This window comes from Penicillium verhagenii (assembly GCF_028828195.1).
Source record: "Penicillium verhagenii strain IBT 33310 chromosome Unknown utg000009l_segment0_segment0, whole genome shotgun sequence".
Classification (NCBI taxonomy): Eukaryota; Fungi; Ascomycota; class Eurotiomycetes; order Eurotiales; family Aspergillaceae; genus Penicillium; species Penicillium verhagenii.
Window position 1 is genome coordinate 1382558 of NW_026643173.1, and position 13994 is coordinate 1396551.

Genomic DNA, 13994 nt, shown 5'->3' on the forward strand with positions numbered 1-13994 from the left:
GTCGACGTGAACTCCAAAGATAGCGACGGACGGACGCTACTCTCATATCCAAATAGTCAAGGGATGGATAATGATGTAGATAATAAGTTTTGATTTATACAGTGATATTGTGCTTCTTCACATATTCAATTCATCGCTAAGAAAACAAAGTACAAACATCTCCATGAATCGCCTGAAAACGAGACTGCATCGACACTCCCAGCAAATTGGAAATGGATCATCACCTCTTATCAAATGACCACGGACCTCACAAATTCTCTTTCCCCCAAGCCTTCAGCCTCTCTTTCTGCCTCAGCCGCGACTTGGCAGCAGCAATTCGATCAGGGGTCAAGGCTTCACTGGTCAAATTAGCCAAATCGTAGCGTTTGCCAAATCGCTCTCCACCAGATATGGTGTGTCCAGCATAATTACCTACCCGTGAAGAGACCGTGCCTGAGATGGTATCCAACGTAGACCTAATATGCGTCCGTGGGCGGTGTGAGTTCGTATAGGCAGTTTGGGTATTTGAATTTGCGATACCGTGGTCGCGCAGAGAGCGGTATGAGCGTTGATTATCGCCAGAAAGGTATTTGGAAGGGCCGCGGCCGAGCGACTTCAGAGTGCTGAGATCAGGAGGCGAGGAAGGCGGGATGACCCCCAGGTCTGTATGGCGGGAGCGGAGATTGGGACGGTTTGGCAGGACGTCTTTCAGGTATTGCGTGACCAAGGCGTCATTCGAAGAGATGTGTTGCATGTCTCTGGATGCACGTTTGAGCTCGAGGGTGCCGGTCGTGACATTGCGGGTGTGTCGCGTGTCACGGGATTTGGAGCGCGGGCTCGGACTGGGTGGTGCCTCGATTTCATCTGTAGCTTCTTCCTCCTCTTCTACCTCGGGGTAGTCGGGTATTTGGCTTTGTCCTGCAAAGTCGCATACCTGCACGCCTGTGTACTCCTTCCGAGGGCTGAGTGAGTGCCGGTGCTGAGAGCGGAGAGTAGGGAGGGCAGGCGCGCGTTCTGCAGCAGAAACTCTTGTCCTTAATTGGTCGATTTGGGTTTGCATACGGCAGCGTTGGTCGTCGATGCTCTTTCTCAATGCATCATCTGACTGTCGGTGCTCTTGGGTGATGGCTTTAAGACGATCGCGGTACTCCTGAACGCGTGCCTCTAGTTTGGATTCTCTTTGCTTCAGCTTGTTTTCTTTCTCTTTGCGTCGGCCTTCATATCCTGTCATCTCTTGTTTGACGCGAGCCAGAGTTTTCTTGAGGCTCAAGTTCTCCTTTTCGAGATCTTGCGCCTTCTTCTCCGAGCTTTGTGCGAGAGTTTCCAGCCTGCTCAAGTCTGGCGTCCGGCGCTTTAGCTCTTCAATTTTGGCGTTTGCTTGTTTGAGTTCCTCCTGTGTTTTCCGGAGCTCATCTGAAGATGTGTTTGAAGCGGGGGTTTCTTTTGCTGGCTCGCTGACCTGTGTGGTACCGCCTTTTACCACGCCTTGTTTCTCGAGAGAAGTGCGCAGAGAGGTGACTTGTTGTTTGTATTGTAGCGCCAGGGTGGTTTGTTTTGTCAGATCCTGAATCAGTTGCTCATGATCGGCCTTGGAACCCCCTTCTGTGATTGACGAAGCAAGACGAGTAACTTGACGTTCCATCTCAGCGACCTTCTCTTCCTCTTCTTTGAGCTTATCTGCCAGTCGGAGAGCCTCTGAGTCCTTCTTGCGGGCGTAAGACTTGGCGATGGCTCGATAGTGAATCAATTTCTTGATCTCGCGGTTGGTGCGCATGCGATAATTGTCGAATTCTGTCTTCCAGTACTTGCCGGATTCCGACCGGGGTTCGTCTAAGTTTAATGTAATATCTTCTCCTTCACTTTCATCTTTAGATTGGGCGCGCATGGTGACGTTTGAATCGGACGGAGCGTTCGTAGATTTGTCCGAGTCCCCATTTTTCGTTGCATTATCGCGTGCGTCCAGCAAGGTCTGAGTGAGCTTGCTGCGCGGCTTTCCATCCGTCGATCCCGACATCCACTGGATGCTAAGATTGCCAGATGGATTTGGGGGAGTCTTGACCACCTTTAAAGAGTGACTGTCGCGCTTCCCTTCGTTGTCCACCACGCTTTCACCAAATGAGACAGTCTTGCGCCGGGCCGAGATCGTGCCTGGAGTGACGAGAATGCTCTTTGTTGGGGAGCCTGAGGGGTTTGCCATTGCGTCGAGATCGACCTTTGCGGGTTCCAATTTCGTGGGGACAGGAATTGAGATGGGTTTCGTGGTATCGCTTTTACTGCGTTGGTGCCCTTGAAATGCTTGCTTTGGCTGCGCTGGGTGAGGGGTCTTTTCATCCTCCGCGGCTGGTGTCCCAAATAAAGCGCTTTTAAAGGCGCGAAGCGCAAAGACGGGAGCTGGGGTTTCGGGGGGCTCTAGCACCTTGGAGGCGTCTGCAACTGTCAGTTTTTTTTTTCCTATTTGATTTAATTTGATTTTTTTTTTCTTCGCGATTCTTATATAGACTCACCTGCAGCCTCTGGCTCATTTCCCTTGATCCAGTCCAGCATGTTGCTGTGGTGTTGAAAGGTAAGCGGGAGAAATTGTGACGAGTAAACAATCAACGCGTCGGGGAAGCAGAAAGCGCTTATCGATAATCAACTTCAGATCGACGCTAAACAACACGAACCGCTACCAGCCCTGAGTCCTGGACTCCTGCTATCATCAAATTGTCATGAAAGGATTACTAGGAAGTTGAAAACTTCAGGCACTAAAAGAAGTCATCAGTCTGACCGGAACTCCCTAATCGTGTGATAACCCCTTGTCTGTTGATGTGACCTCATGCTCCTCGCATCACGCACACCGCCAAATACTAAATACAGCTATAGATAGTATACCCACGTAACACGTTTATGAGGCGACAATAGCCTATTTACGAATTTTTTTCTCATCACATTGTTGATTTGTTCTTTCCAACTTTCGTGGTCAGTCCTTGACATCACAGTCCTCGTGCGCCCTGCCCACGTACTGTCGGTTTTGAATTTGAGCCACCCGCCTGTGCCGTTGATCGGACGATGATCAATAAGTTTTATGGCAACTTATGGAGACTGTGACCATTTTGGCCAAATGTTCATATTACCCTTTCCCTGGGTATGCCCAAATCGCTAGTTATTGACGGCACAATCTGCTAGTCCTATGGCCAGGAAGTAGTGGAGTCATTGGAGCCATGTGCCGATAATCTTGGTGGTTGGAGACTTAATCCTCACATGCAATAATAGCGTCTGAAATGTTGCGTTGGCAATATTTTGGTTACAAGATTGGTAGCACCCATGACCAGGTCTTTAGATCATTCCAATTAAGATCGAGGTCACTTATTTGCTTAAGTGCTATAAATGCTGAATATGTACTTGCTTATTACTATTGATCAATTGGTGTATAAAGTAGCCGAGTTAATAGATGCGCTGAGTAGTAGAACCTTGGACCTCGGGAATGACTGAAACCTATGGATGTTGAAATTGATAGTCACCTACTAGTACCATAAGTACCAGGAAATCCCACCAGCCATTCAAATATTTTATTTAAAAGAGTTGTTGATCATAGGCAACAACCTACGTCAACTTCACACCGACTTAGTATGCTCAAGCACTTGAGGTGGCCAACTATGCACATCTTTTGCACGACCCACCATGTTTATAAGTGGATCAAATAAAGTACCGTACATACTCTGTACATAGGTCATCAATAGCACTTAAGGGAAGCAAAATTCGGGTTTTATAAGACCCATTCGTTATATACATAGTAGTATATTTACTTTTCTTCAAACCTCAAGTGCTATTACCCACGGGTCTCTACCAGTATACTAGTCAACATATTAAGGTTAGTACATAGTGATATTGAATACGGTCCTATATACTGTAGAGCACCGACCTACAAGTTACTATGTGAGCCATCAATAAGACATTCTTAAATGTTCGGCATCAATTGTGGTCACATCATTAATTCCAAGTTGCATATATGGGTCATTTACAACCATAAGCTGAAACATTCAAATTTGGTGGCACTGACTACTGCAGTGCCAATTGTATACAAGTTTAACCAACGCAGACAATCCCCACAATTGGGCAGACCTGTATGACTTGGACTTTATTTTAGGCTTTAGAGTGTAAGAGGGAGGACGAGTAGACTGTTCAACAAAAAAGACAATTTTTGAAAGATCTATCTAGAACATAATCTTTAGATGTGTATTCCTGTATAACTGGAACGTCATCTCACAATGACAATTTGAACCTCGCAAGCAAGCGGTGAACACGATATCGATAAGTAAATTGTTCTCGTTTTAACTGACCGCCTGTTTTTTCCCCCTCGTGTAAAAAAGAACCTCGTTCTCTGACTTGTAATTCTCAACCCCATTGTCCATGTTTATTTTATTCCCCATGTCGTCGAACGAAATCCGGATGTAGGGCGATTTCGCGCCACAGCCCGCGATGTCTCCCAAACATAGGAAGAAAGCTCCCCGCCATCAAAAGCAAACTTCTACCGACTCATCCACCCTCACATCACCAAACCCAACTACCAATTACCGCGAAATTCACCTCAATGAGGTGGAAGCATTACGCTCAATCTATGGTGATGATTTTCAAGACGTCGAGAACCGGCGGTCGGCATGGCAGGTGTGTACCAAGCTTTCTGTGTTCTTGAACATTATATGAGCACTAACAGTCGCGACTTCATATAGCAGACTTCCGACGTGACTTTTAAGCTCCACCTTCGTGCCTCCTCAAATCCTGAAATCTGTCTTATCCTTTTGGTGGAATTACCTGCCACCTATCCTAAAAGTGTCCCCAATCTCTCACTGAACAACCTCGATGATTTTCGTGATGGGGCCCGCTCCCGTATCCAAGACATCGTTCGCCAAAAGCCTGCGTGCCTCTTAGGGTCGGAGATGATTTATGAACTGGCAGTATCGATCCAGGATATTCTAGAGGATGTAGCGCAAGCGCGTGAGCAGAATAAAGACCTCCCCAGCCTCGAAGAAGAGCGAATGGAGCAAAAAGCAGCAGCCGTGGAGCGCGCCGAGCTTGAAAAACAAGAAGAACTACGCAAACAAGAAGCCGCTTCTGTAGCTGAAGAACACGCTCTCCAGGCATTGCTCCAAGACAAAATGCGGCAGCGGAACAGAGCACGGGCCTTGAGGCGTAAGAGTCGGGGGAGTGGGGTGGATTCAAATGAAGTGGAGGATCTTGTGGAGAATACCCCTGGTGCTATCTCCTTTGACCCGCCAGTAGCTGTCAATGACACCGATGAACAGCCACTGGTGTTCCGTGCCGTGCACGGAAAAACACTTCTGCACTCCCACCAGACTAAGAAGACGTTCACCGTGAGACCAGTTGTCTCTGAAGGTCGATGCCATGTTCCACTGCTAGTACTTAAGGAGATTTTCTTGGATGAGAAAAGCTCTGATGCTGTGTCATTTCGAGAGAAGATGCGGACAAGCGAAGATAAATTGGAGTGCCTGAAACGACTTCGACATCCAAATTTGGTTGAATTTGTAGGATTCAAAATCACCCGCCCCGTCAACGATTTCAACTCGCCAGATCACTCGTGGACTGTTTATGCTCTCTTTGAGCATGCCAACAAGGGATCGCTATCCGAGCTTCTGGATATCGTTGGTACTGTTGCGGTCGAGACACTTCGTGGTTGGATGATTCAACTTCTTGAAGCTTTAGAATTTTACCGACGGAGTGGATTTGTTCATGGAACTATCCACTGTGGCCGAGTCATGATATTCAGAAATGCATCTGGTGCAACGACTGTCAAGCTTCAGTCTAGTGTGGAACAGGCCTTACCTGAATTTGCCGCCACAAAGCGTTCTTTGAACACGTCCAAGTCGCCACTATGGATCCCCCCTGAGCTCACAGAAGAGGGTACATTGCCATCCATGAAGACGGATGTCTGGGACCTGGGAATTGTTTTGCTGCAGATGGCGTTTGGAAAAGATGTCTTGTTGAGATATACATCGGCTAACCAACTGATGGTTTCCTTGGGTCTCTCCCCACCCCTTCAGGATCTGCTTCGAGAGTTCTTTCGACCTGACCCTAAGAAACGTGCGACAGCTTTTCAACTACTGCCATCCGAATTCTTCCGTGTCGATGCGCCATTAACAGTGCGTGAAAGAACCTCCAATTCCGTATCCATGCAGAGAAGGCCGCGAATGGACTCTTTCGGTGCCCTTCCGAATTACTCACGATACCATGCCGATTTTGATGAGGTAGGTCAACTTGGCCGAGGCGGGTTCGGACAAGTCGTCAAAGCGAGAAACAAACTCGACGGCCGAATTTATGCCGTCAAGAAAATTACACAGTCATCGGCTGCAGCGCTGAATGTGACTCTATCCGAATGCATGCTTCTTTCGGCATTGAACCATCCCTACGTTGTTCGGTACTATAACTCATGGCTCGATGAAGATTTCCATCAGATTTACGAAGACGCTATTTCATCGACTGATGGTGATTCATTTACCAGCCAGGAACATCACGAAACAAGCCCCAGTGGCCTTGATTTTATTAGTTCCAGCGGGTATCCAAAAATTGAGTTTGCCGCCGATGATAGTGATGAAGAAAATGAGGGGACAGTATCGGATCATGGCCGACAAGACTCCCATGACTGGTTTGGAACGGAGAGCAAACACAGCACTGAAGTCAGCAATACTAGATCTGGATCGAACGGTCGTCCTGTCTTGCACACTTTGTACATTCAAATGGAGTACTGTGAGAAGCACACCCTGCGAGATCTGATCTTACACGGCTTGTGTGATGACGTCGATCGTTCATGGCGCCTGTTCCGACAGATTCTCGATGGCCTGAGCCATATCCACAGCCGTGGCTTTATCCATCGCGACCTGAAGCCGGATAATATCTTCATAGATGTCGCTAACAATCCTCGTATTGGTGACTTGGGTCTCGCTACCAGTGGCCAATTTACGACAGCCGTGCGCTCGTCTGCCCCAGGTGATTTTGATGGCAATTTCACTCGTAGCTTGGGCACCACGTATTATGTGGCACCTGAAATGAAGTCTGGGATTGCGGGTCAGTACGACGAGAAAGTTGATGTGAGTATTTTCGAGCCAAAACCCGATATCCATTCTTATTGTATTAATTCGTAAAAGATGTTCTCCCTTGGTGTTATCTTCTTCGAGATGTGCCATCCACTGCCTACGGGAATGGAGCGTGACCAGACCCTGCGCGCGATCAGAGAGCCTGATCATAAACTCCCTTCTACCTTTGAACAATCTGAAAAGTTTGTCCAAGGCCAAATTATTGAATCTCTTCTCAATCACGCGCCTAAGGAACGACCAACGGCTGCTGAACTTCTTTCTAGTGGAAAGATTCCCCTGCAAGCCGAAGAAGAAACGTTTCGAAGAGCAATCGTGCATCTTCTGTCTGATCCGAACTCTCCCGATTATAAGAAAATTCTTTCGGCGATTTTCTCTCAATCGCCGAAGAAATTCGAAGACATGGCTTGGGATATGGACTCGCGCGCGTCACCCGCTGCAAATGAGCTTCTGGTCACTGGCCTTGTGAAAAATAAACTGACTTCCATTTTCCGAAGACATGGTGCGGTGGAATCTGCGAGGCAAATGCTATTTCCACGATCGCAGCATTCTTCCAGTGGAGCAGTACGCTTGTTGGATGCCTCGGGCAATCTTTTACAGCTGCCATTTGACCTAACAGTCCCTAATGCGCGTGCGATTCCCCGGCAGGACCGCTCCCTGGAGAAGACTTTTGCCTTTGGAACAGTTTACAGAGATTCAACCCATGGGAGCGAACCTCGGACTCATCGGGAGGTGGACTTTGATATCGTTTCTTACAATACTTTGGACCTGGCACTTAAGGAGGCGGAGGTTATCAAAGTGATCGACGAAATCATCGAGGAGTTTCCACCTCTCCGGTCCGCCTCGATGTGTTTCCTTGTCAACCACTCTGATCTACTGCAACTCATCATGGAGTTCTGCCGCATTACTTCTTCTCAGATTCCATCTGTGAAAGACGTTCTTAGCAAGCTCCATGTTGGAAAATGGACGATGCAAAAAATCCGGAGTGAACTTCGGTCTCCAGCGATTGGTGTGGCATCTACCTCGCTAGATGAGCTTGCCCGTTTCGACTTCAGAGGTACGTGCCATTGACTTTCCTAGTGATGATATTTCCACTAACATCGTAATCAAAAGATACACTGAAAGAGACACAGCGCAAAATCCAAATCATTATGGAAGGCACTGAATATGGCGACAGAGTTCCCGCCATTTTTGCACGTTTGAACGTGCTGATGGACTACCTGCAAAGCTTTGGTGTAAAGCGAAAGATCTATATCAACCCACTGAGTAGCTTGAATGACAAATTCTACCGAGGCAGTGTCCTCTTCCAGTGCGTTTTTGATCAAAAGCGCCGCGATGTTTTTGCTGCAGGTGGCCGATACGACCAGTTAATCCAAGAGTTCTCGCCAAAGGTCTCATCCAGCCGACCGCAAGCACACGCCGTCGGATTCAACCTTAGCTCTGACCGACTGGGATCTGCAATGGCCGATTACCTCCAAACCAGGACCCCACCAAAAGAGACCGACTCTGGGGCTGAGCTCTACTGGGCAACTCGCAGATGCGATGTCCTTGTGGCCAGCTTCGATGCGACTGTCCTCCGCACTATGGGCATAAAGATAGTCGAAGATCTTTGGACGAACGACATCAGTGCCGAACTTGCAGTCGACGCTTCGTCCCTCGAAGATTTAATGGCCAGGTACAGAGACCACGGCCACCGCTGGGTGGTGATTGCAAAGCAAGACAGCAAAGAACGAGGCTACAAGGTCCGCAACTTGGTCCGCCGCGAGGAATTCGATATCCGCAGCTCAGAGCTCGTCTCATGGCTTCGATCAGAAGCACAAGCCCGCCATCACCGCGAGGGAACCGCCGAACCACGCCAGTCCCGACAATTCGGCCAACAAGATGTCATCCAGTCTAACGAGAAGGCGAATAGTGTTCGCATTCTCGTGCCGCAGCACCGGAGTAAGAAGACAAACCGGAGAAACATTGTCGAGTCTGCTTTACTCTCATCCCGAGAAGTTGTTGAAAAGGCCCGCAATGGCCCTGTCGCGGCCATCGATACTCGCGATGACATTCTTGCTGCGATTCGGGACACCCGACTCTCTGATCCAGAGCGCTGGCGGACTGTTATTCAGAATGCTCCGTTGAACGAACGCAAGTACCTTGGTCAAGTGTATGAGCTCCTTAGCGACTTGGCCTCGGAGAACCGCGAGAAATCCGAGGGCTACACCAATGCGTTCATTTACAACTACCGGACCGGTTCGTGCGTTTACTACGATCTCGGCCGCAACGACAGATGATCATGATTCATGAATGAAGAATCTAACACGAGGAGAGGGGGAAATCGGGGAGTTGGTATATTTTATGAATCTTTCTGAGTCTCATTTTGTTGGCATCAAAGTTTGCATGGGTCTTTCTCCTGCATTTCTGTATCGCATAGGTGGTTTGTATATTTTTTATGCTTTGGGTTTTTGCTTTGGCCCTGGCGCCCTTGATGCCATTTCTCCTCATAGCCATGTTATGTCATGTTTTTAGCGAGCACTCGGGATACCCCGTTATGATTAACGCCAATATCTCCTCTCCTTAACTGAATGAGCACTGGTGCCCATCAAGATTCTTACACATACTATTCTTCTTGTTCCTGTAAAGTCTCGCCGTCGTTGCTGTCGTCAAGAGTAGCAGTGGCACATATATTTTTGCACTGCTGTTTGTGCTGTTTGGTCAGCGCAAACGCGCGCATCCTCACAGAATCTTCAACTCAGCATGACCTTGTCTTGAGCCAGATGTGTCCTTGCCAAAACCTGAGTACCAGCTATAGATTTACGTATAAACCTTGGAAGAGAATAAGGCACAATAAGCCCTCCAGGAATGCACAGATAGGGCAAGAATCGACTTTTCTTTAGAAATTTTGAAAGAGGTATCGCTATAGTACACGGCAGAAGAAAAATCACTTGGAACATCATAGATTGTAGTCAACCCTTTGCCCACGCAGAGCAGAGCACAGCGTAACATTCACGCCTAGTCGCTCTCATCATCGCTTCCGTAAGCGACCAACGGCCCTCCGGATGGCTTGGACGTAGCCTGTGTCGTAACATTACCACCTGCAAGTCCACGGAGCGCAGCCACAGTCGCACTGGAGAAAAAGCCATTCTGGGCCTCGGGCTCGGGCTCAGGTTGTGCGTATGTGGGCTCCTCAATCATCAATTGCTGCTCCGGTGCCTCAAGCTGAGCGGGTGCGGGTGCCGACTCTAGCTGGCGTGTGCGAGCGCGCCACACATCATCTGGAACATCGTATCCTTCTAAGCCAAAGGTGCCCTCGATCTTCCTTCGCTTCTTGGCTTCGGGGTCTCGGCCTTCGAGCTCGGCCACGTATGCGGCTGGGAGAGCGCGGCGCACTGCTTCGGCGGCTTGCTCTTCCAATTGACGCTGTTCGCGCTTCTGTGCCGCTGGATTGGGGTCTACTGTTGCCCATCTTACGTTCAGGATCTCATCTGTTGGAGTTAGATAAAGGGTAGTTGATAACGAGTTGGCAGGGGAGAGTTAGAGCTTACTGTGGTCCAAAGCTTGGTGGCTCATGGCTTCCTTGGCCTGATTATATCGGAGATTAGTCAAGCGCTCTTTGCGCACATTCTTGCGATTTCACTTACAAATTGGGCGTTGGCCTCGTTCATATCTGATGTGATTGTTAGTATGGCGTACTCGGTAAGGAACTCGAGGGTTTGTAACTCACATGTTACGAAAGCAACTCCACGGCCTGATAAAACTCTCATCCGTTGAACAGCTCCCCAAGGCGCAAAGTGACGGGCCACAGCTTCTTCAATTGCATCCTTTATGAGAATATACATGTTAGCTTCTTGTGTCTTCCAACAGATGAATGCCAAATAAACATACTGAGACATGGATCCGTCCGACGTAAAGGGTGCGATTTTGTCGGTGAACTAGGGAAAAGTCAGTAGGGGAGTAAGAGAAAAGGATTGTCGTCGTAATTTACAAGATCCAATACCGCCCATATCCTATATAGTTGTTAGTAATGTAATTCCCACATGATAGTCACGATTGACGTGAGCAAATGTCAAGAGTAAACGTACATCTCTGTAATCTGAATGCTTATCGCGGCCTTTTCCATAGCAAATCCATCAGTCTCTGAAGCTAATAGTCGTGCAATGTATAAATACATACCGAAACAATCCACGTTAGGATTGAAGAGGTCATGAAGTTCCGGTAGTCGATGAAGATATTCACAGTCTGATCCTTTGCAGCACGTTCCCTTCGCAAAATAAAGCTATCGAACCAAGATATCAGCACGCCGTCGTCATAAGCGGTATGAAACTGAATCGAATAGCACGTACACAGAAGTATGACCCATTCACACGGTCCGCCTTGGTGTATCCCGAATCCTTGACTGGGTCGCATCTCGTCGGTGCAGGTGTGTTCAATCCAAATCTATCTTCGCGATCACCGCCAGACCTGTCGAATTAAGCATAAGTTAGTGGTGGGTTCGGCGCAAGAAAAGCATGGACAGGATCGGGATCGCGACCGCGCGCGGCCAAGTAAGCACTTACCACTTGCTGTACCAAATATTGAACAAGTCTCCAGTCTGCGGGGGCTGTTCAGACTTGATTTCTGAAGGGTCGACCTGAACGCGAGCTGGGCGGCGTTTCTTGCGAATAATCTTCTTAGTTTTCTTGACCGGTTCGAGCTGTTGTTGCTCCTCCGCTTGCTCCTCCGACACGAGGGCAACTTCTTGACCCACGGCGGGCTCAGCGACAGGGGATTCGGCCATGGTTGGGGCGAATATGGGCTCAGTGAAGGTTAAATGAAGGTTGGTCGCAGGTCGCCGCGGAGCTTGAACTTCGGTGGTAAAAAGGCGCTTACGTAACTGGTCTTGGCGTTGCCGTCGGTTTTCGCGACGAACAAAAACGCTGAAACTCGAATTGATATTTCTCAGGATTTTAGCGAGTTTGGAGAGAAACAACCGGCACAATGGTGAACATTACAGAAAAGATCAAGGAGTATGGTCCCCGCTATCTGGCCAATATATCTGGCTACGTTTTGATGCTCATATTTTGGTTTTCAGGATTGAGGATGAGATGCGCCGGACGCAGAGTAAGTTGAGAACCCGATATCCAAATGATCGCTTATCACCCCGCTAACAATGCCCCGCAGAGAATAAGGCAACAGGTAAGCTATACTATATGCCTGTTCAAATTTATAGTGAGATGATACTTGTATTGATTCTATGAAATCAGAATATCATCTGGGTCTATTGAAAGGGTATGCCACTCCCCAATACTCCACTCACGTGGGCAATATCAAAAATCCAGATCGCCAAACTAATATTCTTGAATAGAAAACTCGCTCGTCTACGAGCTCAGCTTCTCGAGCCAGTAGGTGGTGCTGGCGGTGGCGGTGCCGGTTTCGATGTCAGTAAAAGTGGTGATGCCCGTGTGGCTCTTGTCGGATTTCCGTCCGTCGGAAAATCCACCTTCCTGTCCAAGATCACTAAGACCAAGAGTGAGGCTGCTGCCTACTCTTTCACTACCCTGACTGCTATTCCCGGTGTCCTCGAGTATGGTGGTGCCGAGATTCAGATCCTGGATTTGCCAGGTATCATTGAGGGTGCCTCGGAAGGAAAGGGTCGTGGTCGTCAGGTCATTTCGGCTGCCAAGACTAGTGATTTGATTCTCATGATCTTGGATGCGACTAAGAAGGCAGAGCAGCGAGCTTTGCTGGAGGCTGAACTGGATGCTGTCGGTATTCGGTTGAATAAGGAGCCCCCGTACGTATTGAACGTGTTACCCGGCTCAGCTCTGGAAGAGAAAAGCATAGGGTTTGGAATTATAGAAAACCGCGAAGCTAACCAATATACTATCCAGGAATATCTATCTGAAGGTCAAGACTGCCGGTGGTATGAAGATCAGCTTCGCACAACCACCAAAGAACCTAGATGAGAAGATGATCTACAACGTCTTGCGAGACTACAAAATTCTCAACGCCGAGGTGTTGGTGCGAGATGACGAAGGTACGTTTGGTGATCAGCTTTGAATCCGGATTAATCCTTAAGCATTTACTGATTACGAACTATAGCCACAATTGACGACTTCATCGATGTCATCATGAAGGACCACCGCAAGTACATTCGCTGGTGAGCAGACAACCCCGAACTAAACCCGATAGCCAAGATGGAACCCATCCACTGACACTCGTACTAGCCTCTATGTCTACAACAAGATCGACAGCGTCAGCCTCGAGTTCCTGGACCAACTGGCCCGCGAGCCATACACAGCCGTGATGAGTTGTGAGCTCGATCTAGGAGTGCAGGAGGTCGTCGAACGGATCTGGAAAGAACTTCGCTTGATGCGTCTATACACCAAGAGGTATGTTCCAGCCCCGATATCAGTTTGACTTTTATCTAACCGTCTTTTGATATGCAGAAAGGGATCAGACCCCAGTTTCGACGAGGCTCTTATCGTGCGAAGGGACTCCACTATCGAGGACGTATGTGACCAGATTCACCGCACTCTTAAGGATACGTTTAAATATGCCTTGGTCTGGGGTGCTAGTGCCAGGCATGTGCCGCAACGCGTGGGCTTGGCGCATCCGGTCGCGGATGAGGATGTGGTTTCCATTGTGGCGAAATAGACTTTGCATTTATGCTTCTACGAATTGATATGAAGAAAAAAGAAGGCATGGTGTGAAGAACAACGATTATGTTCAATAAAAATATTCCAAGGTTATCCTTAATTTACTTTTCTATCCAGTAAAGACCTCAAAGTTTTCAAGTCTTATGCCCTTGTAAAGACGAGGGACATGTGAGATACATAAGCCAGGACTGGGGGAAGAGAAGCCTGGACACTGCATGTGAGGACAAAGCAAGCAGCTTAAAGTCAACAACAGGCTGAACGCACTACATCGCTCTCATGATTGCACGATTATGCCTAGGTACTAAGG

At 48.3% G+C, this 13994-nt stretch overlaps 4 protein-coding genes across 4 annotated transcripts; 2 read left to right on the forward strand and 2 right to left on the reverse strand.

The window, feature by feature from the left end:
* Positions 1-247: 247 nt before the first annotated feature.
* On the reverse strand, positions 248-2523 carry N7466_009567 (uncharacterized protein; the record flags this gene model as incomplete). The annotated part of the gene is made up of 2 exons (XM_057168956.1): positions 248-2412; positions 2484-2523. 2 exons carry the CDS (start codon positions 2521-2523, stop codon positions 248-250), a joined length of 2205 nt encoding a protein of 734 aa, XP_057017662.1.
* Positions 2524-4437: 1914 nt separating this feature from the next.
* On the forward strand, positions 4438-9343 carry cpcC (putative protein kinase (Gcn2); the record flags this gene model as incomplete). The annotated part of the gene is made up of 4 exons (XM_057168957.1): positions 4438-4623; positions 4692-7061; positions 7119-8121; positions 8178-9343. The coding sequence occupies 4 exons, from the start codon at positions 4438-4440 to the stop codon at positions 9341-9343; spliced, it is 4725 nt and encodes a 1574-aa protein (XP_057017663.1).
* Positions 9344-10061: 718 nt separating this feature from the next.
* cwc2 (active spliceosome conformation promoter CWC2) lies at positions 10062-11826 on the reverse strand (the record flags this gene model as incomplete). Its single annotated transcript, XM_057168958.1, has 9 exons — positions 10062-10534; positions 10595-10631; positions 10691-10716; positions 10774-10981; positions 11035-11056; positions 11132-11160; positions 11223-11288; positions 11393-11510; positions 11606-11826. 9 exons carry the CDS (start codon positions 11824-11826, stop codon positions 10062-10064), a joined length of 1200 nt encoding a protein of 399 aa, XP_057017664.1.
* A 200-nt stretch (positions 11827-12026) lies between these two features.
* On the forward strand, positions 12027-13685 carry N7466_009570 (uncharacterized protein; the record flags this gene model as incomplete). Its single annotated transcript, XM_057168959.1, has 9 exons — positions 12027-12055; positions 12121-12149; positions 12210-12224; positions 12293-12317; positions 12394-12822; positions 12920-13065; positions 13131-13188; positions 13256-13420; positions 13478-13685. The coding sequence occupies 9 exons, from the start codon at positions 12027-12029 to the stop codon at positions 13683-13685; spliced, it is 1104 nt and encodes a 367-aa protein (XP_057017665.1).
* Positions 13686-13994: the final 309 nt, after the last annotated feature.